Genomic DNA, 22,191 nt, shown 5'->3' on the forward strand with positions numbered 1-22,191 from the left:
AAGACTTTTCTTATGGAAAATTTCAAACATGTACAAATATCGACAGAACAGAAAAATAAACATCCATTTATCTATCACCTAGATCTAAGAATCATTAATTCATGGCCAGCCATGTCTTATCTACACTCCCTACCCATGGCTCCCTCCCATACTATTTTGAAATAATCTCAGGTAACATGTCATTTCATCTACAGATATTTTAGTATTTATCTATGAAAGATTTTAAAAACCTTTTTAAAAAAAGAACCTCAAGGGCGCCTGGGTGGCTCAGTGGGTTAAGCCGCTGCCTTCAGCTCAGGTCATGATCTCAGGGTCCTGGGATCGGGCTCTCTGCTCAGCATGGAGCCTGCTTCCCTCTCTCTCTCTCTGCCTGCCTCTCTGTCTGCTTGTGATCTCTGCCTGTCAAATAAATAAATAAAATCTTAAAAAAAAAAAGAACCTCAAAACCATTAAAAATAGTTTTCTAACATAATCAAATGTCTAGTTACTGTTTAAATTTCCAACTATGGCTCATAAAGGTCAACCATTTTTAAAGTTTGTTTATTTGAGTGAGAATTCAAGGTAGGTGCACACATGATGGCGAGTTGATAAACCTTAGTTCTCTTTTAACCTCTAGGTTTCCCTCCCATCTCTCTCTTTTTTTCCACTTCCTTCAGATTTTTGTTGAGGAGACTGGGTGTTTGGCCCATAGTTTCCCATATCCTGGATTTCACTGATTATTTGTTTGCGGTATAGTCTTACTCGTCCTTCTATCCTCTAAATTCCCTCTAAAATAATAGTTCAAAAAGACATTTCTAATTTGTTTTAAAGCTAAACAAATAAGACAATTTCAGTAAGATGTGATTTACCCCTTTGTTTTAGGGTATGACTAATTTGACTCAGAACTTGTATTTATTTTTTATAAACAGCTTTTGTGCCATAAAAACTGTCAGTCACTGGGGATTCAAATAAGAATAGGCAAAGTTCCTTCCATAGAGGAGAGTTTAATGGGGAAGACAAATAAATAGACTGTTACTGGAAGTACAATAATACAGATATGGGGGAAAGTACAGGAAAGAAGGATCTGGGTTGGGAAAGTTTTATGTCTGTGCCTAGACAGGTAAGTCAAAGTCTCCTTAGTGGACAAGAGCAGGGAGTAGAGTTCAATCCAGGCATAGAGTCAGGAGCAAGGTTCATGAGAAAGCATGGTAGTTCAACGGACTCAAAGCTTGGTAGACCTGGAGCGAAGATGTGAGGGAAGACATGAAAGGAGCCCCGTGGGCAGAACCAGCTGTAAAGCTGTATCTAAACTCTTCCCCGTGATTAGAAACAGTTAAGACTTTTAAGTGGGAGCAGTGGTATAGTCCAGGTGGCATTTAGGAAGAAAACTGAATGATATTTAGCCTTGAAGTTATAAATCTGGACCGCAGGAATTACTAGGGAGACAGGTTAGGGGACAATTACAGGAGTATGTGTGAGAAATATCTGAATTTTGGTAATAACAGTGGGAAGGAAAAGAAAGGGAATAGATTTGAGAAATCAGTGAGAGTTTGTGGGAGGTGGCTGGTGAGAGAAAAGTTGGGGGTCTAGAAGGACTGCCGAGTTTATATCTTGAGTAATCAGGATCATAGTGCTATGTAAAGAAATCTAAGTGAATAGGTTTATCAGGAAGGTAATGAGTTTGGTCCAAACATATTAAGTCCAAGGAGAGATGTCTGATAGACAGCTGCCAATATGAATCTAAAGCTCAGAAGAAACGTGAAAACTGGAGATAAAAATTTGGAGGTCTTTGAAATGTTGGTATAAATTGAAGTCACAGAAATGGATAAAATCCCTCAAGAAAACAGAGAAGCAAGAAGAGGAGAGCAGCAGTTGTTTCCTGGAAACATCAGTATTGAAGGCAGTGGCTCTTACCATTATGTTTTGAGCCCTGGGTTCTTTTAAGAATGTGATGAAATCTAGGGTCTGCTCTCCCCAGAAAAATAGTCACATATATATGGACACAAAAGTTATGGATTCTTTAAGGGTACATGGGCCCACATTCAGAACTCTTTTTAAGGTGCCATCATAGAAAGAGAAGCATGAGAAGTTCATTAGGGAAAGACTGATGGGAGAAGGAGAAGAGGAACTCACAAAGACTGTTGCTATAGACAGAGCAAAAAAAATTTTTTTATTATAATAAAAAATTTTTATTATAATAAAAAATTTTGGAGAATATGGATGGATGGAAGGTGCTCATTGGATTTTACAATTTGGAGGCTATTTGTGACTTTTTATGAAGATTTTATAGTGATAAGTACAGGGGTGCCTGCATGGCCCAGTCAGTCAAAAGTCTGCCTTCGGTTCACGTCATGATCCCAGGGTTCTGGGACCAAGCCCCACGTCGGGCTCGCTACTCAACAGGAGTCTTCTTCTCCCTCTCCCTCTGCCCTTTCCTCCATCATGCGTTCGCTCTCTCTCTCTTTTTCAAATAAATAAATAAAATCTTTTTTAAAATGATGAGGGCAAAAGCCTTACTAGTGAGCTGAAGACTGATGAGCAAGAACACTGAACCCATGAGTATAGACCTTCTGGAAGCACTGTAATGACAGGTAAGAAGAAAGGTAGCCAGGTAGAGACAGGGTTTGGTTTTAACCTTTTAATCATATTAATATACATGAGGGAGATGACATTACTGTTAGAGCCAATCTCAGAGGATATGGGAAGGAAGCAGATTGAATGTGAATGTGGGCTATTTGTAGGTGGATGGAGGGAAAGTTCAAAGAAATTCATACCTAGCAATCTCTGTTTTGTTTGTGAATAGGGTATTGTCATCAGTCGAGTGACGATACCAGGGCTAGAGCAGAGGACTTTGAGGAAACTATGGAATTGTGTGTAGGAGAAGGGAGAGAGTAGGGATGTTTAAAAGAATTGCTCAGGGAGGTGTCTGAGTGGATCAGTCAGTTAAGCACCCAACTCTTGATTTCAGCTCATGTCATGATCTCAGGGTTGTGAGACTGTGCTTGAGATTCTCTCTCTCTCTTTGTTCCTCCCCCAACACTTCTCCCTCTCAAACAAACAAACAAATAAATAAATAAAATCAAATAAAAAAAATAATTGCTCAGGGGTACTAGAGGGCAATTCAAGTTGGGCAGTAGATTTAGCCAGTCCTCAGATTTTGGATTTTCATCTTCAGTGTCCTCCAGGGAAATTGCTTCAGTTCTGCCTCAGTTTCTTGTTGTCTTAAAGAGGATGAATAATGCGTGTATGAATAACAGTTTTAAAATAGCAAATACCTAGAGGAATTTACAAGAGTAAAAGGGCTGATGACACTGTATGTTCTAGGTAATCACTTTTTCTGAAGTAAAAGCAAATTTATACTGATGACTGCTACTTGAATCTTCTGCTAGTAACACTAGTTCCCTAAATTTTTAGACTTCGAAAATCTGTAACTATGAAATCACAGACTTTTCTGTTTGACTCTTAGATAGGAAAAGAACAACTGGTCATTGGATGATATCTTGTAACATAGTATTTTGATACATGAAATTGTGATTATATGAATAAAGAAGGCAAATTAAGACATATTTCATATTTACCAAATAGCTTAATGTATTTTTTTTTTCAAAACACAAAGTCAAGAAGGACAGTGGTTTTTTTCCCTGTTGGTTTTTTTTTTTTTATCAAGAAGTAAGTTAATACTGTCCATGTGGATTCAATAAAAATATATTAAAGAATGTTAGAAAACTATCTGAAGCTAAGCCTAGGAAAAACATGACCTAATGTTAAATATTTTGAAAGCCATCATTGAGAATCTACTGATAATTCTAAGTTAGTTAAAAATTTTCAAACTTTTTTTAAATCAATGGAAAGGAGACTATGCATTATAAAGAACTCTGAAAGAAATGGGACATTAGTCTTGCCTCTTTGGAGCTACTTATATGTGCTACACAGATTTATTTGGACATTTTATAAAGGTCATTTTGTCCTAAAAAATGTGATGTGCTGAAATACACCACCATGTGAACTGCATGAAAGGGAGATGAAGGGAATGAGATACTGATGAGGAATAAATGCACAGGAAATAAATACAGGAGGTGTGAGGGTAATTGCTCAGTTGTGAAATTGCTCAGGGGTACTAGAGGGGTACTGTATTATCCAAGACAGAGCTCTTAGCCCATTCACTTCTCCCCCACCCGGTGTACAGGAATACCCAATGACTGCTGCTGAAGCTTTAAGAAAAGTTAGCCCAGTGATGGGTATTGAGGAGGGCACATATTGCATGGAGCACCAGGTGTTATATGCAAACAATGAATCTTGGAACACTACATCAAAAACAAATGATGTAGTACTGTATGGTGAATAACACATTTTAAAAAGAAAAAAAGAGCAATATTCAAATATAAATCTTGAGATAAGAAGAAAAAAAAACAGAGAAAGTATTCCTTTTCCTTTTTCGAGAGCTGAAATCTGCTCTCATCGCCTCTAGAACACCTGCATTCATACCACTGCCTTCTTAGCCCTTCTGCGTTCTCCAATTAATACCATCCTACTCTCTAAGAGAAAGGTGTGGCTGTGCTCCTGAGGTTTCTTTTCCCACGCCTCCCATTTGGACTTTTCCTGGTGCACAGAGTGCTAGCTATGCCCGTTAGAACAAAGTTTTCTTTCCTCAAAACGTTTCCTTACAACTCCTCCGTATTGCCCAATACTGTCTTTCTTCGTGCCCAGTTTTGGGGTTGCCATTGACCCATAACTTTGCAGATGCTTGAATTAGGGCAGGATTACTGTACGGAGGAGGCCCTTGCCCCAGAAGCCTCAAGGAATAAGCAGGAATGAAGTTTTCAAAAGCCTCTCTCCTGCCTATCTTGCCCTTCCCATGGAAAATTTTGGCAGTCTGGTGAAAGCAGTATGCTGAAGGGGGGCCTCTATTTTTAAAGCCTACTTTACCTCCATTCTGATACCCTTTTCCTCCCATCTTTAAAAGTAATAAAAAAGAAAAACCTCTTTTCCATTCCCCAGTGTTTGGCTTTTCTACTTCCTTGTTACTCGCCCTCAAAAAAAAATAAAAAACCCTGGCTTTTGGTTTTATCTAACACAAAACAGCAATATAGTGCTCTATTACATTGCTTTTCTATCTTTAGGAATCTTAAAAGAGAATGACTAGCCAGTGATTTGTCAGATAGCCAGGTCTGTTTCTGGTTTGCATGAGCAATGGTGATTCCAAACCGTAGGAGGAAAAAGATGGAAAATGTCTTAGATATTTCAGATGCATGTGAAGCCAAACTGTGTGATCTCCTGCCAGTTTTAGTTTACAAAACTTTCATGGTCCCGGATGTGTTTACTTGGACTTGAAGTTTTAATATTACCACTATATTCCAATAGCTTTACTCCCTCAACCCAGCCCGCTAACTGTGGTCAGTGGCAGTGTGGATAAAACCAATTACTGGAACAGAAGGATGAGGCCGATCGAGATTCTCTCTTTAAGAAGTGTTCTCTCTTTAAGTAGTGTTCATTTCATCATCCATTAAACCAAGGCCAGTTTCACAATTAAATAACTACTCTTCATGAAAAGGAGCTTTTTAATTTTGTTTCTGAAACAAGTTCTCCTTAGAGCCAGTTTCAAAAGAAGTCATGAAAGAAGTCTTTGTTGATATTTCACCTTTCCCAGTGACACTGTAATTTCATATTGTAATTTGCAGAAGACAAGATTTATATAAATTTACATATAGTTTTACAAAATTTATAAACTTGAAATTATAGAAATTATATGTAATTTAAATTATATATATGTTACTTAGAGAAGGAATCACGTCTCTTCTGGAACTATGAACCAGAAGAGCATTAGACAACATCATGTTTCAGAACTGGACCTTATCTACATTATCTGCTTATATTTATTCTTGGAGCCTCACTGCCAAGGTTTTGTCCCTAAATAAGCATAAAACAGTAACAAACTACACAAAGATCAACTGGATATCAAATGTCAGTGTTTGTTTCCTTGCTCTTTTTCCAAAAATATTCTCTATTCTCTATACATGCTATGGTTACTGGCTACCCAGCAAAGTAAAAGAGAACCTTTTGACCCATAAAAGTAATTAAGCAATTGCCAAAACAGATAAGCTAATGCCCAGTCAGTAAAACCAGAGGCTAGTGCCATTTCACCATAACAATGTGAATAGAATATTCTGGAATGCACTGGTCTTACGCCTCTGGATGCTTCTCAATCGGTCATTCATTCATTCAGTGAATATTTATTAAATACCTGGCTGTACCCAATGCTGAGTGAATCTCCAGTAGCATAGTTGTGGGGGGATGGGGATAAATATAATCCCATCTTTAACCATAGAAGTTCCAATCTGTACATGACAATACATGATCTACACATGGGAAAAGTTTAATAATAATATGGGACAGTATTTGTCTAAGGGCCACACTGGTTTGAGTCCTGTTGCCAGCCAGTGTAGGTGAAAACACTGGAATATAGGTACGGTTATGGGGTGTTCAGAGCAGGCCAGGTGAGCTCCGGAAGAGGATCCCTGTTGGGTAGCAGTCTGAAATAAAGGAAATTTGGAACCAGACTGTGGAGGACACTTATCAGGCTAAGGGCCTTTTCCTAGAGAAAGGGGCTGACAGAAAAGCATTGGGAAATGGCAAAACTGATGTTTCCACTAGATATATTGGCTCACCTCATGGCAGAGATTTTAAAGAGGAAGGCTAGAAAGATATTTCAGAAAATGTTATGATAATACCAGTATGAGGAAATAAGGGCTGGCTTAGGGTGGAAGCAGTGGGAATGAAAGGCAGAGAAGAATCAAAAGATTATACAAGGAGAGGGGAGAAAATTCTTGGTGTCTGTCCAGCTATCAGGAGACGAAGTAGAGGCAGGAAACAACAATGACTCAGAGGTTCAGTACTTTTGTTATTGGAAAAATGATAATACTGTTGACAGATACAAAGACATCAAGTGCAGCATCTGGTTTGGAAAGGTAATGAAGGAAGCTCTGTGCACATGAGCTTATTCATGAAGCAGTGGGAATGGTTCTTGTTGAGTGAGCATTATTGACCCAAAAGGAAACAGTTTCATCTGTGTAAGTGCCTGAGTTTTATGATAGAATACAGAGGGAAGAGTTGAGGCCTGAATCTTAGCGATTTTTAACAATCAGGAACTGAGAGGAGGAGGGTTAACAAGGAAGTGCAGGAAAATCAAAACATGGGGGAACAATCAGCAGAGTGTCCCAGCATCCAAGGATAATGAGTTGTGAGTTTGAAGGATGAAATTTTGCAGGGAGGTGACAAGATGAATGCCCTTCATCTTGTGATGTGAGATGTGAGAAGAATGTGAAATCTGGCAATTTTTGGTCTAGACATTCAGGCGTCAGATTATTTTAAGCATTGGGTGTGCTGATTCATTTTGTTTGGGACTTTAGCATTGAACTCTATTCCTTTCTTGCTTCAGTGAATTTCTTTCTGCTCTTCACATACAGTGTAGGAGCTATTTCAGATACCACTAATAATGCTCGTACTGAGTGCCCAGCTAATCTGAACACAACATGCATGCTATAATACTAGGTTCTTGTGAGAATGATGATGAAGAGTGGCTGGAGTGTTTAGTAAACACTCAACAAAAATTCTTTGTAAATTTTTCAGCTTTATGGCATCTGTATGCTTTGTATCTGTGAATCGCCTGAAATTTTCTTCAGAACACATCAAATACCTTTATTGTTCCAGTTCTCTTCATGAACACTTAGGTCAGCATCATGATACATGAAGTTAAAAGAGGTTTGAGAGCTGTGGTTTTATGAAGAACCTTTATTTCTTAACTCAGAGGCTCTTGTAATTATCATGCTAATATATTAGATTAAGTATGCACCACAAACCCAGAACTTCAAAGATAGAAAAGAAATACTGGATTCTTTCTGTTCCTCCCCATGGTTATGCAGTTCTCTGCTTCCTTTCTCTGCGTCTACCCAAGAAATAGTGCCAGAGTTAAGGCCTTCTGGGTTGTCCCATTTTGCTGTTTAAATGATGTCTTCATCTTTTCTGGAAAGAACAACCTTAACATTCAGCCAAGTTGCTTGGAAGCAAGTTAAATGGCCTCCAGCACTCATTCCTCTCTTGATAATATTTGGGTGTCTTTTATTCTTCTCCATGAAAAGAAAATTTACTGCATGGCGAGCCAGGCCAGCAAGGTTTTTCAACAACTTAATTTAGAAGTGAATTATTCTCCTGAATAGACCCATTCTTTGTTTGAATACAAGGCAGTCTTTTCATGTGCTTCTCAAATAAGCACACTACTTACCTCTACCTGAGTTTCCACTAGTGTCATTTAATAAAACTAAATGTACTTTTCCTAATAGAGGTTTCAGACTCTCCAATATGCCACCTCCCTATTACAGTTCATGCTCTGAGTTCCTTTTATCTAAGTAATAAATCTACAACCTGTGAAGTTTGTTCCCAAACTTTAAAGCAAGCTTGTTGTTCTCTTTGGCATAGAATTTAGGTTTTATTTGCCCCTACATAAGTATTTCCAGTGGAGAGGTTTGAGACTAGGACTGTTTATGATATTACAAATAAACTAAAAACAGAAAGTCCTGTCTAGAACTTAAACTATGACATTATAAATCTATCATTTATTTTATCAGCCATTTTTCTTTGACTTTGAGGGACTTATTTAAGCCACAGAAGTTAATACTTAGGTTAAATGAAGAACATAGGTCATCTCTACTACATGGTGATCTAACTGATGTGTAGAAATATTTATATGGCATGGGTGGTTTTGGTAGATCTGTTGATAATGACAAAATGAAACAATGAAAGAGGTCAGTGTCAAGATCAGAGATAAAGTGTTGGCCAATTTCTTTTTTTTTTTTTTTATTAACATATACTGTATTATTTGTTTCAAGGGTACAGGTGTCTGGCTGATCAGTGTTACACAATTCACAGCGCTCACCAAAGTACATACCCTCCCCAATGTCCATCAGAGTTGGTCAGTTTCTAAGTAGTTTTCAAATTGGAATTTTTAAGAAGGCAATGAAAACAGTAGATGGACAAACCCCCTTAAAATATATATATACCAAGTATAAAGGAAAGAATGAAATAATTTCAGAAATTACAACATCATTATCATCTTCAAAAAGAACAAAACCTTCAAAGGTTTTCTCTGGAAACTGTCTATTGCTGATAAAATCAAGCAAGAAACTGTTTTGACCAGTTCCTGTCTTAGAATACAGTATTAGAATTGCGGTAGAAAAACTGATATTTACTGATTCTCAGAGAAATCAAATGCACACCCTAAAACCTCTACTGTGAAATTTGTTATTGATAAGAATACTGGCTGTCTGGACAAATCCATTAAGCCTAGCTGCATCATGCTATGCAGTCATGCCAATGCTAATTACAAACTCTAACATCAAATATAATGGATTCTGACCTTGCCAGCCTACTTCATATGGCCATAGTCAAAAGCAACAACAGGAGACCCAGAGGCTCTATGGCGTTGTTTCTGGACCCTGAGTGAAATTCTTTCAGTTCCACATTCCTGGAACATTATCAAAAGTTCTTGAGAGACACAATCAGAAGCTACTTTATTAGTACATGTTATTTTCTTAAAGCACACTTTCAAGGAGAGCCACATGAATGGCTCAGTTGGTTGAGTGACTGACTGTTGATTTTGGTTCAGGTCATGATCGCAGGGTCTTGGATCAAGCCCCATGTCAGGTTTGCGCTCAGCACAGAGTTTTCTCGAATTCTCTCTCTCCTTCTGCCCCTCCCTGCCACTCACAATGTCTCTCTAAATAAATAAAATCTTCAAAAAAAGAAAAAAAGCACACTTTCAAGAAGACAAAGAGATTTAAATCAAATTGTTATGTGAGCAGAGTCTCACCAAATAGAGGTCCAAGAAGAATATTTCATCTATGTCCAGATCAGAGAATTATACAAATAGAGCCAGTGATTTTCATCAGCCACACAGAACTGAAGCAAGGTATATAATTAATGTCTGTTTTTAAATAAATGCATTTATTTCACTATAAAAGAAAGGAAAAATCAGTTAGCAACAACCCTACACAATCACTGCTTTAATATGGGTGGCAACACACAAAAAAATTTTAACTTATATTTAATGGTATTTTTTTATTAATGCCCTTTTTAATTATATCATCCATATAAATTTCACTTATAATGTGACAAAGTTTGAAGATATAATTATGGAACAGCAAATGACAACTTGTGGTATTTGAAGCAATCTAGCCACTGAAATGTATTTTCGGCATGCTTATGCTCTATTCACTCAGCTCTTTTCCATCATTATATGCACTGTTAATACAAGTGTTCAAAATAAGTCTTGGGACAGGGTATGCATTACACAGGTGTTTGTTGTGTTATTGTTTGCTAGTTATTACTGTACTTAGTAATACAAATTACCCGAAGTTATTAATTGTAAGGGCATACAACACTGAAGCCTTTCATAATGCCAACTAAAATATGTTTTAGAATAAAATGTTAAGTGATAAGCATGATCTAGTGAGGCACAGAGGTAAGTGCAGCTGGTGGAGGTCATTTAAAACACCCAGATTCACAGAACACTAAGGAGCCTACTTTTAATAGTTGTTGACTTTATTGCGGGGTCAGAAATAATGTTAAAGGATTCCATTCCAAATTGAAATACTGTTCCTGATGACACTACTTTCTTTCATCAAACTTCTTGTAATTCTCTGCCTTCCCTCAAACAGGGTAGGAAATGACAGTCTTAAAACTCTTTATCCTCAGGGCCTTTCTAATGATGAATTTAGTAAAATTAATTGATGACATTTTGTTGCTCATCTACATGATGGTCATCTAGAACACTGCCACAGCCCAAAGAGCCAGTGTCCCCACAGCGGCTGAGATCACCCCTTTGCATTATCATCCTCCTATGGAGTCCTTAATCCCTAACACATTGACACTATGATGTAAGGCCAAAAAATGGTGTGAATGTCTACCAGGTATCTCTTAATATCCTCCATACTGGGAAATAAATTTGATACTGACTATAGGAAAGGTCATATTCCTTTTTAAAATGTCACTTTAGTCCATGTTTATGTAATTCATAATTTAGTTAATGAACCCATCCAAATTCTGCATATCTCTACAGATAACTGCAGAGCCACTCAGCTCACCTCTCATTTTGGCATCTGCACTATTTATTGATTGCTCTTTATTCCCAAGAAAGAACATGTTTCCATCACAAATCCTTTGAATAACCCAGTTGAGAATCACTTAAGCATCAGAGCTCTCCAGGGAGATTATACTTCACCATTTTCAGTATTTTGTGGCTATTCAAATAACAGGTACCATTTTCTCTATTAGACTTAGTGGGAAAATGAAAAATGTTTACAATGTAAAATTTTACAGGATGTTATATTGCAATGGTGGTTTTTACACTTTTAGGCTTTTCTCTCCATAATTAAATTGAGACCTTAAATGTAAACGTGCCAAAGGGAAGGATACTGAAAAATAAATATTCACAACAAAGTCATTAGTTTTGGACTTTCATATCTTCTTTTGCCAATAGCTTACTGCTTTCATTATCTCTTATGTATTACAGCTTTCCAAATTCTGATCAAAAGACTCACCTCAACTTTGAATTAAAGAATGAATTAAAGAATTAAAGAATGGGGGTGCCTGGGTGGCCCAGTGGGTTAAGCCGCTGCCTTCAGCTCAGGTCATGATCCCACTGTTTGTCCTGGGATCGAGCCCTGCATCGGGCTCTCTGCTCAGCGGGGAGCCTGCTTCCTCCTCTCTCTCTCTGCCTGCCTCTCTGCCTGCTTGTCATCTCTGTCTGTCAAATAAATAAATAAAATCTTAAAAAAAAAAAAAAAAGAATTAAAGAATGACCCAAGAAGCTGAGATGGATTTTCTAAGGACTAGCTGCTGATTGTTTTGACACCAATTGTTTCCTTAAGAGTTTTTTTCCTAAATCCTTTTAAGAGACAGTAACTAAATAATATTGTTTAAGCTAAAAAGCCACCTTATGGATATACTGGATAGATGTCATTAATGTTTTTAAAGCATCCTTCTCTCCAGAGTCTAATTCTAGAGTCCTAAAATCCAGAAGAGTGAGTTATGCCTACACAGACTTTCAGAGGTCATGTATTCCAGATTTCCTGTAGTGAAAAATGTCACTCTCCTATCAGAGGAGTGACCAGTTAAGAAATGCCTTCTCACACTCCATGGTCCCCATGGTACTGATTGTCAATGCCTTTTGTTGTAGGCAGAATACTTCTATGAATTCCTGTCCTTACGCTCCCTGGATAAAGGCATCATGGCAGACCCAACCATCAATGTCCCTCTGCTGGGAACAGTGCCCCACAAGGCATCAGGTGGGTGGTCTTTGCCTTGTGAGGGGGTGGAGTCTACACTTGTAATGGTGATGGAAATAATTTCAAGACCTGGAAGTCACCCGTCAGAGGAATCATGGAATGTTTTCCTGAAGAGATCCGATGATTTTAGGGCAGCTCAATTATTATGTCCCTACCTCCTTTGGACAGAAAGTAAGAATGGGAGTAACAAAATGGCTGTTTCCTAATTTGCTGAAGACTTGACATAGTCCTGGTTCATAAGCAATTCCAGATTAAAAAAAGAAAGTCATTACATGAGATATATCCAGCCAGTAATTATTATGAATTAATGTAGTGCACATAAATGTGGCAAAGATGCAAAGCAAGTGATTGGGGGGAAATGGGATACATTGAGAAAAACTTTACCCAAATGAGTATTGTATTAAATAAGAATTTGAAGGAGCAAAGAGACAATGGAAAAGTGGGAGAAATGTGTTAACATATCAGAGCTAATCTACCTTCTCTGCTGATAAAACACAGTATAGGGTATTTGTTTAGAGATGTTCAGCATGTAGTGCTCGCTTCGGCAGCACATATACTAAAAAATTGGAGATGTTCAGCATGTAAAACAGCAGCTCAGGCCTTCTCCAATTTGAGTTCTGGGAGGGTGTCAAGGCCAGAATTACCACCCTATTGTACAAATTAGAAAACTAAGCCTTCTGAGGCTTCACTGACTTCCCAAAGTCATATATGAGTAATAAGCAGTGAAGCTGAGACCAGATTTCATGACTTTCAGAGAAGTACAGAGATCACTTATGTTAACATGGTCAAATACATGTGTGTTTCTTTTTCATCTAGAAATATAAATTTTTCCATAGTTGTGATAATAGAATATATATTTGATTTTGCACTATAGTTGGGTTTTTTTTTGGGGGGGGGCTTTTAACACTTCAACAAAAGCACTTTCCAGTGCCATTTTAGATTTTTCCAAAAGTTGTTTTTGATGTCCTTATTATCCATTTTATGAACATACTCATAATTAGTTTACTCATTCCCTCATTGTGTGTTACTTGGATTGTTTTCAGGGTTTTCATACTAGGAATATCACAATAAACATCGTTTTTAAAGTAATAGATGGTCAGTGAGTAGAAGGCCCATTATTCATCATGACTGCCAGCACAGAGCCCAACACAGAACAGGACTTCATAAAATACTTACTGGATTAATGTTTGTATCAAAGTCTTAGAGCTCATCTCATTATTTTATTAAAGTAGATTCTTAGAAGTACAATTATTGTGTCAAAGGACATGAACTATGAGCATTTCCAAAGGCTTTTAGAAAAAATTGCCAAAATGCCAAATTACTTTCCACAAAGGTTGTGCCCATTTGTACCCTGGCTAGCAGTGTGGGAGAGGGCCTAGCTCACCATAACATCATCAACGTGGGTTATTAATCATGGGAACTCTTTTGCTGACTTAGAAAGTGGAAAGAGGTTTCTTAGTGTTCTTTTTTTTTTTTAAAGAATTTATTTATTTATTTGACAGAGAGAGATCACAAGTAGGCAGAGAGAAAGAGGAGGAAGCAGGCTCCCTGCTGAGCAGAGAGCCAGATGCGGGACTCAATCCCAGGACCCTGGGATCATGACCTGAGCCGAAGGCAGTGGCTTAACCCACTGAGCCACCCAGGCGCCCCTCTTAGTGTTCTTTTAATTTGATTTTTTTTTGTTACAACCGAGGTAGAAGACATTTTCCTGTATCTATATAATGTAAAATGTCAGTTAGCCATGCTTATTTTTATATTGAAGATATAAAATAATTTATTGACTTGTAATAAATTATATTTTTTTATTATTACATATTATTATTTTTATATTACTGTTTATACTTTCTGGTATATTTTTCAGTTTATTATTTTTTTGAAGGCAGGGATATGCAGAGTCTAAGTCCTATGTGATCAAAACTATCTTTCCCTTTGTCATTTTTTCCTGACTACTTTTTAAAAAAATTTTATTTATTTGACAGAGAGAGATCACAAGTAGGCAGAGAGAGAGAGGAGGAAGCAGGTTCCCCGCTGAGCGGAGAGCCCGACTGGGGAGGGGGCCCTCCATCCCACACTGGGATCATGACCTGAGCCAAAGGCCCAGGCTTAACCCACTGAGTTACCCAGGCACTCCATTCCTGACTACTTTTATGCTTAGAAATTAATTCTTCTTCAGAGAGCAATTATGTGATAATTATGTAATAACTAGAACATGCTTCTAGCATTTTATCAAATTTATTTTGACAATAGTAGGAGGTAGGGCTCTCATCTGAATTATTTTCCTGAGTATTCAGCTTTTCCTGTATAAGAGGTTGAATTGATTCAAGATATACCTTTTATTTCACATTAAGTTCTTCCATATATAGAGTTTTATAGCTTACTATTTGTCCTAATACTGTAATATTTTTAGTTTTATAAAATTTTTAAATAACTGATACCATAACCCTGTCCTTTCTAAAAAAAATTAGTCTTATTCTTCCAGAGGAATGTTAGAATAACTTTGATGTCTAATGAAAATGTCAATAAGCACTCCTATAAATCTATGCAATAATCAAGAAATCAGTCTTGTAAAGTCCATTTTCAGGTTTTGGTCATCTACTACTGCCTGTGGATCTTTATTTTTACATCCCAGAATAGAAAGAGCTGGGGACTAAATAAGCAGAGTTTTTTCAGTTTCTTGGCATAGGTCCCCATGTGGGTGTAGACAAGCAAGAGTGTGAATTTGGGTTTCCCTTCAGTCATCCCTGGGCTGCAGGGATGACCCAAGAGTCAGCCCTTCCAGAGTATTTGCTTCCAATCCTGTGGGTTTGGGGTTCTAGAAAGGTCCTATGAAGGAATGAGGCCTTGGATTCTGGAGATAAACTCACCTGAGATTTATAGCCCCAAGGCTATGGATGCCCCTTGCAGATCCGTGGGCATCACTGATCTACACAGAGGGCATTGCTACTGCAATCACATACTGCTACATCACAGAGACAAGAACATTCCTGGAGTGTGGCCATTACTCAGTCTCATGCCATGTCACACAGTGTTTTTTTGTAGTGGAAGACAATTTTCTCGATCATATTTTTTGCTCTTTCTTTTTAGATGCAGTCAGGAGTAAAACAAATACATAATAGATCTCTCAATTTCCATTTTATATTCTTAAGTTTTTCCTTTGCTGTTTCCTGGTTATTTAAGGAAAACAAGTTCATTGTAGCCCATTAAATAATTAAATCAATTATACAGTTACACCTGCTGAACTTCCAATAAATCTTGCATCTTTGAGTTTCCAATTTAATGCTTGTAACCTAAATCTTCCCAGCCTAATTCACCTTAGTTTAAAAAAAAAAAAAAAAAAGCTTACTGAAATTCTATTTCTTCAGATACTGAAAAAATCCAATTTTGAATATATGATGTGCCAATATTTTAACACACCATACTGAGGTAAAATTTCAATTTCTAATCATCTAGAATCTTAACAAATCACAAAATTTAGGGGGAAATGACTGATGTTTTGGACAAGGTAGGAATAAAAAGAGTAAGCCTTCTGGGCTGAGGTGACTTGCTCATGTGCGTGTGCAGTGCGCGAGCGCATACACACACACACACTGCATATACGACCCCCCCCACCCCCGTACCCCAGAACATAGGGTTTTGAAGGCAGATGTGGGATTTGTTTGCAGAAATGCAGGTGCAAGAAGTTTATGGGAATTTTAGCTCGTTGCAGGGCAGTTATTCATTAGTCTTATTAGCTCAGTCCCCACAGTAGGAGCAGTAAGGGTACCTTGAATTATTAAAAAGTAACCAAATCAGTGTGTCTTTGGCCCTAAACATACAGGTAGTATTCATTATTCTACTGGTCTGTTTTATACCCTCATGCTGCTAAGCCGTTCTTTCATCCCCCCAGACTCCTCGATGCCTAAACATTGCACGAACAAGAACATTCTTGCTCTTTAACAGTTACAAAGGGCCTGCCTTCTGGCATCTGAAGAAAATAAAAACAGGAAATACAAACTGCAGGCTGCTTCAGTAAAACTGGAGAACAAAAAACAGTTTCCATCAAGCCAAGGCTTTACCTCGTTGAACACAGCTTCTGTCATACCATGAACCCAAGACAGCCGGCTTCTTTCTCAACCAAAGATTTCAGGAATTCCATGTCTAGACATTTTTCAGTAGGTGCTAATGCTGCAGGGAACCCACACCTCAGCAGGGAGGGTGCTCAGTATTGGCTGAGAGAACGAATGGCGGTGAGCACAGCTTGGGGGAACCGATGAGCATATGACGGTCGTCCAGCGATTTGTGGTCACGTGATGCCGCGCCTGCGCTCTCGCTCTCATCCTGTCCTTCCTCAGGGCAGTGGCTCTCGTGCCTGGAGACCCTCCTCTCTGTGTGGAATAGGAATACATTGGCTGTGTACGAGTCAGTTAGTTGCAGTCAGCTTCACATCCGTGTGCACTTGAATGCCACGTGAGTTACATTCAATCTGCTTCCGTTTTTCTGAGTTGTTTTAATTTACCTCAGCTTCAGTTATACAATCGAGACTGTCCTGGAATTCACGACATCTGGACTAATTTCATCTGGCTCTCGGTGAAAGCGGCCCTCTCCTCAGATGCTTATTGTTGCAAAAACACAACGTAACTATCACGTGTCTGTTATTCCCTGAAAGTAGGACGACTGTGCTTTTTCTTCGAGATCTTTTTCTTTGTGGGTGTGTTTTTCGGCATGCACACTCTTCATGTCTTACTCTCTGTATCCCCCACCCCTCCGGTCTATGGGGAATTTGTCTACTTAATGGGGATGTGTGCTGGTGTGTATGAGGGTATGTGGGTGTGTCTCCCACAAGGTGTGTCTGTCAATGCCTAGTCTGTGACGGGTGATAGGTTAGGTGCTGAAATGACAAAAAAGAACAAGGTATGGTCTTTGCTGTTGAAAATCCCATCCTTAGCAAAGGATACAGAATCATAATTAAATCATTATAAGAAATCATGTATAGAGTATTGGTGAAATACATAAGTGAAATGATTTAGGCAGGGGGTGTTAGGGTAGACTACAGAGAAAGTGACAGAAATGTTTCATTTTGATCTTGAAAGATGAGTAGGAGGGCACTGGACAAAAAGGAAGAGAAAGAATATTCCAAGCAGCAGGGTGGGTGTGCGGTCAGGACAGTGCGGCCATATACCACATGCTGAGGAACAGAAAGAAATCTAGTTTGGGTAGAGAACAAGTTGCACAAAAGTCAATTACAACTAAAAGTCAGGTGTGGGTTTTGTTGTTGTTGTTGTGTTTTTATTTGAGGGGGGAGTGGCACAGGGAGAGGGAAAGACAATCTCAAGCAAACTCCCTGATAAGCAAAGAACCCAGTGTTGGGCCTGATCTCACAACCCCAAGACCATGACCCAAGCTGAAATCAAGAGTCAGGCACTCAACTGATTGAGCCACCCAGGCACCTCAGGTGTTTTGGTGTTTTTCTTTTTTAAGCAAATTTTTTGGAAACATTTTAAAAACTATAATTATAATTTGTATTACTTGAATAGTCTTATAAATAAAATATATAAGCAGAAAGGAGGACGGGTAGAATTTACACACACACACACAAAAATAAAATTTCTATTTCAAGTTTTAAAACGGAAAAATAAGCAAATGTAATTAGTGTTATTTACATATCTTTTATTAATTTCTACTTTTATCATAAAAGTTAATTCATTGAAACTCATAAACTATGTGCCTCCTAACTTTTAAACTTTATTTCCTAGTTCCTTTCAAATCATTCTGTATTGAGATTCAGACCATAATTATGCTGACATACCTCTTGTTTCTAAAGAAATAGGTATTTGTTGGTAAAACTTTTCCACCTGGGCTGAGGGTAATTGTGATGTTTTCATTTTTAATTGAAGTTGAATTTGCTAAGTTGTGATTATAAATATGTAAGGAAAATGAGCACAGTTTTAAACCTAGATTGTTAGATCTTTAAAAGATGAAGAAGGAAAATATCTCATATGAATATTAATATGAATTGAACATAATTTTAGATTAGTACAATAACTCTTAGAGATAGCTTACCTATGGTTTACTAAGAAAATAATGATGCTACATCTTTAGTTATCTGCCAAGATTGTCTAAAGTTTTTCATTCAAAAATACAAAAGACTTTTCTTTTGCATTTGACAGAATTAGGCATAAATATGCTATATGAGTGAATGCTTTGATAAATTATTTTTGTTTTTGTTTTAGAGAGGGAGAGAGAGAGAGAGGGAAAGGTAAAAGAGTGGGGCAGAGGGAGAGGGAGGGAGAGAATCTTAAGCAGGCTTTATACCAAGTGCAGAGCCAGACATGGGGCTTGATCCCACAATCCTGAGACTATGACTTAATCAGAAACCAAGAGCTGGATGCTCAACCGACTATGACACCCACGCACCCCATGAAGTGCCTTTTTTAAAGAATTAAGTGGGCTGTGAAGTTCAGGCTAAGTAAGGTCCAGAAAAATAGATGCACCTGGAAAACAATAGTTCGAAAATTTTATAACTGAACCAAGTGAAAATGCATTGGAAGAGAAATTTGTCAACTCTTGCTTCTTTTTGAAATGGAAATCCCTACAATGGATTTTTGTGTTTTGTAAATTGGCATTTTTGTGTCTAAGATTTCATTAAAGCAAGGCTTTCAGCAGGGACAATTTTACTTTGAAACTTCAGGCACAATTTTGGTTTTCTCTCTCTTTTTATTTCTGTTAAAATGTATTTCCTTTTTACTGTTTAATTGATTAGTTGCAATGCTTGGATCTCAAGATTCAGGAGAACTGGAAAGACCTATTATTTTGAGAATGGCACAGTAATAAACACTGACAATGTCAAAGCTTTGAGAGGGGTTTTTGGTTGTTAAGCGCATTGAAAAGATTGTATGACCAGCTTGCGTGCAACACCTTATGGAAGAGCAAACCAATTTCCAAATCATTCCTTCTTATGAGCTTAGGGGAAAGGTTTATGGAAACTCTAAAGGGAAAGGATTTTTCTTGGCTTGGTACGACTTCCCCAAGCTTGGTAAGAATAACCTGCTATATACAAACAAAATGAAGCAAAATTTCAAATATCTACTTATTAGCAAAATTTCTTCCTATTTATAAGAAAGAACTAGAGCCTATTGGATCAGTTAGATCAGTATTCCCCAGTGGATATGTTAACGATAATCTGGTGGATTTTAGAAATTTACGTAATCAAGGACTAAGTTGGCTAGGCATCTTGACTCTTGATCTCAGCTCAGGTCTTGAACTCAGGTCCACATGAACATGGAGCCTACTTTAAAAAACAGAAGAAGAATAAATTTGCATAATCTCTCTCTTAGCCAATGCTTTGATCCATTTTCCACCCACTAACTTGTGGGCATTCCAGAGTTGGTGGCCTTCTTGCTCTCCCAGTACACCATCATCATTAGTTGTCACTCTTTGCTAAGTCAACATCTACATACCCCGAGTGATCATTACACTCACACACACATAAAAATAGCTTGTTTTTAGGAACCTAAACGGTTAGATATAAGCTTATTTTATCATACCAAACTCCCTTCTAGATCTCCAAGATATGAACACTCCTTAATAGTAACAAATAGCTGAGAAAATATTAGCTTCACAAACTCATTCCAACAAGTAGAGTCTAGTCTGAGTTGTAGAATATTTCCAAAGAAAATATTGTGTCACTTTCAGGCACACAAAGTAAAAATAAACTAGTGTCTATGGGTCTTTATTTAATAGATTCTGGAATACTGTTTTTTAGCTGTTTTTGGATTATATGGAGGCTGGTGAAGGTACCCAAAAGGTTTCTTTCCCTAATTAATCAATCTGTGTTGCCTATTTGCACCTTTAATTTTTAAAGAAAATCTTTTTTTTTTTTTTTCAAGATAGTACAAGCCCAGACTAGGAAAAAAAAATCCCAGATTCCATATTAGCAGAGCACAAACTAATGAGTCATTCATTCTTTCTCTGCCCAGCATGATATGTAAGTTCTGTGGAAAACACCCATATGGTCAAAATACAGTCTCTACTCTGGTGGAGATATAAGACTATCAAAAAATGCAATGTGACCATTTTTGCTTTGCTTTGTCTCTCTTACCAAGATTTCTATGCAACTGGAATCAACTAGATAAACTCTTTCTCTATACTTATTTTTTCCTTAGTTGTTCAAGTTGGTTTCCCATGTCTTGGAAAACAAGATGGAGTGGCAGCATTTGAAGTGAATGTGATTGTAATGAATTCTGAAGGCAACACCATCCTGCAGACGCCTCAAAATGCTATCTTCTTTAAAACATGTCAACAAGGTAATCAGTAATCCCCATCAAGAGAAGGCTCAGAAGGCTTTTGGGTGTGATATGGGTAAAAAGATAGATAATAGACAGACAGATAATTTTTTGGTATAATTATAACCACACCAATGTGTAGAGGGGCTGGTTACTGCGGAGTCCAGTATGGTATTAAGAGCTTTTCTCTGCTATGACACCACTCACAATTTTAACTACCAATACCTCTTCAAAAGCCATCTCTTCTACCTCTCTCCTTCCCCTCCTCCAACACAATCTTTGGGAGTCCCCAACTTCATAGCAAGGTTGCCAGGCATTACCAGCAACTACCACCTGTTAAGGCAATACCACTCACACCCCCACCACAAGCTTGGTGCTGCCGACCTCCCCAGAGAACAGGGTACCATCGTCACAACAACAATGTCTGCCAGGCAAAGGCATCTCACCCTGATGCCCATTTAAGCATGAAGGCCTAGATTTTTCCCCCCATCTTGATGCAAGGTTTTCCAGCACAGAATTTAAGCTCTAGAGGCCTTCAGTGCTCTAAAGATGAACCAAAAGGCCATTCCACCCTCTGAAAGTAAACGTTGTGGGCCATATCATTTATTTCAGTGTGAATTTAAGAAAGTCCAGTAGATTGATAGGTGGGGGTGAAGGCAGAATAAAGCTTGCTTTGCGTTCTTCCTTGAGCCCCCCTACTGCTGGAAGTAGATTTGAGAGATGCAAAATCTGGCTTTGTTGAGGATTTAGTGAAGCACAAGAGGTACAGAGAGAGAATATAGGTAGAACTTACCAGTATTCAGTAAATTAGGATAATCAGGGCACTGCAGGTAAAGGTCACCGCTAACCTCTTCATGCTTGCTGTAATTCACCCAACACAATTTCAGAGGTGTCCATATAACCATGTTTCTCTTTGGTGAAGCTGAATGCCCAGGAGGGTGCCGAAATGGAGGTTTTTGCAATGAAAGACGCATCTGCCAGTGTCCTGATGGATTCTATGGCCCTCACTGTGAGAAAGGTAAAGAACAGAGAGAGCCAGCTACGCTCCCTTGCTTCCTAATGAAACTGATGTCACACAAGAGCCCCACATCAGCTTTCTTAACACCATCTTTGAAATTATTTTGCTGGTCCTACCATAAAATTGGTAAAATCTTAAAGAGCCGCAGAAGAGCAGTTGGAGAGTACTTCTAAGAGTGGTTTTCTGTTAAATCCAATATATGGCGACGGGACAGAGAATGTTAGCACAATGTCTGCATTCTTCACGGCCACGACCCACCCCCATCCCTAATTCACTATTATACACACTATGCCTTGGTATAATCTTATGAAAGTTTTGAAGTTTTTCTCCTCCACTTAAATTGGATTTTAAAAGCTAATTATTATGATTGATTTGACAGTAGCTACTCCAATTCAAAGTAACTTGATTCACAACTAAGTCTACACCTGAGTTATGTAGTTACTATGAGGCCAAAAAAAAAAAAAAGGTAAAAATTATTTGTATTGTAAGTATATCTATCTCAGTGAAATTACTATTATATGAAAGAGTTAAGAGGAAAATGTGGACAAATCACAGAATGCTTAAATACCAACAGCTTATTTGATGAGAGTAAAAC

The 22,191-nt window shown here is 37.9% G+C and overlaps 1 protein-coding gene across 1 annotated transcript in view; it reads left to right on the plus strand.

Moving 5' to 3' along the window:
• WIF1 (WNT inhibitory factor 1) overlaps positions 1-22,191 on the plus strand; it is a 68,350-nt gene that overhangs the window by 31,117 nt on the left and 15,042 nt on the right. The window contains exons 3-5 of the mRNA XM_082738268.1: positions 12,209-12,317; positions 20,459-20,599; positions 21,501-21,596. Coding sequence (XP_082594394.1) covers positions 12,209-12,317; positions 20,459-20,599; positions 21,501-21,596 — 346 coding nt within the window. The remainder of the gene's footprint in view (positions 1-12,208; positions 12,318-20,458; positions 20,600-21,500; positions 21,597-22,191) is intronic.

This window comes from Mustela nivalis (genome assembly GCF_964662115.1).
Source record: "Mustela nivalis genome assembly, chromosome: 7".
NCBI classification, from domain to species: Eukaryota; Metazoa; Chordata; class Mammalia; order Carnivora; family Mustelidae; genus Mustela; species Mustela nivalis.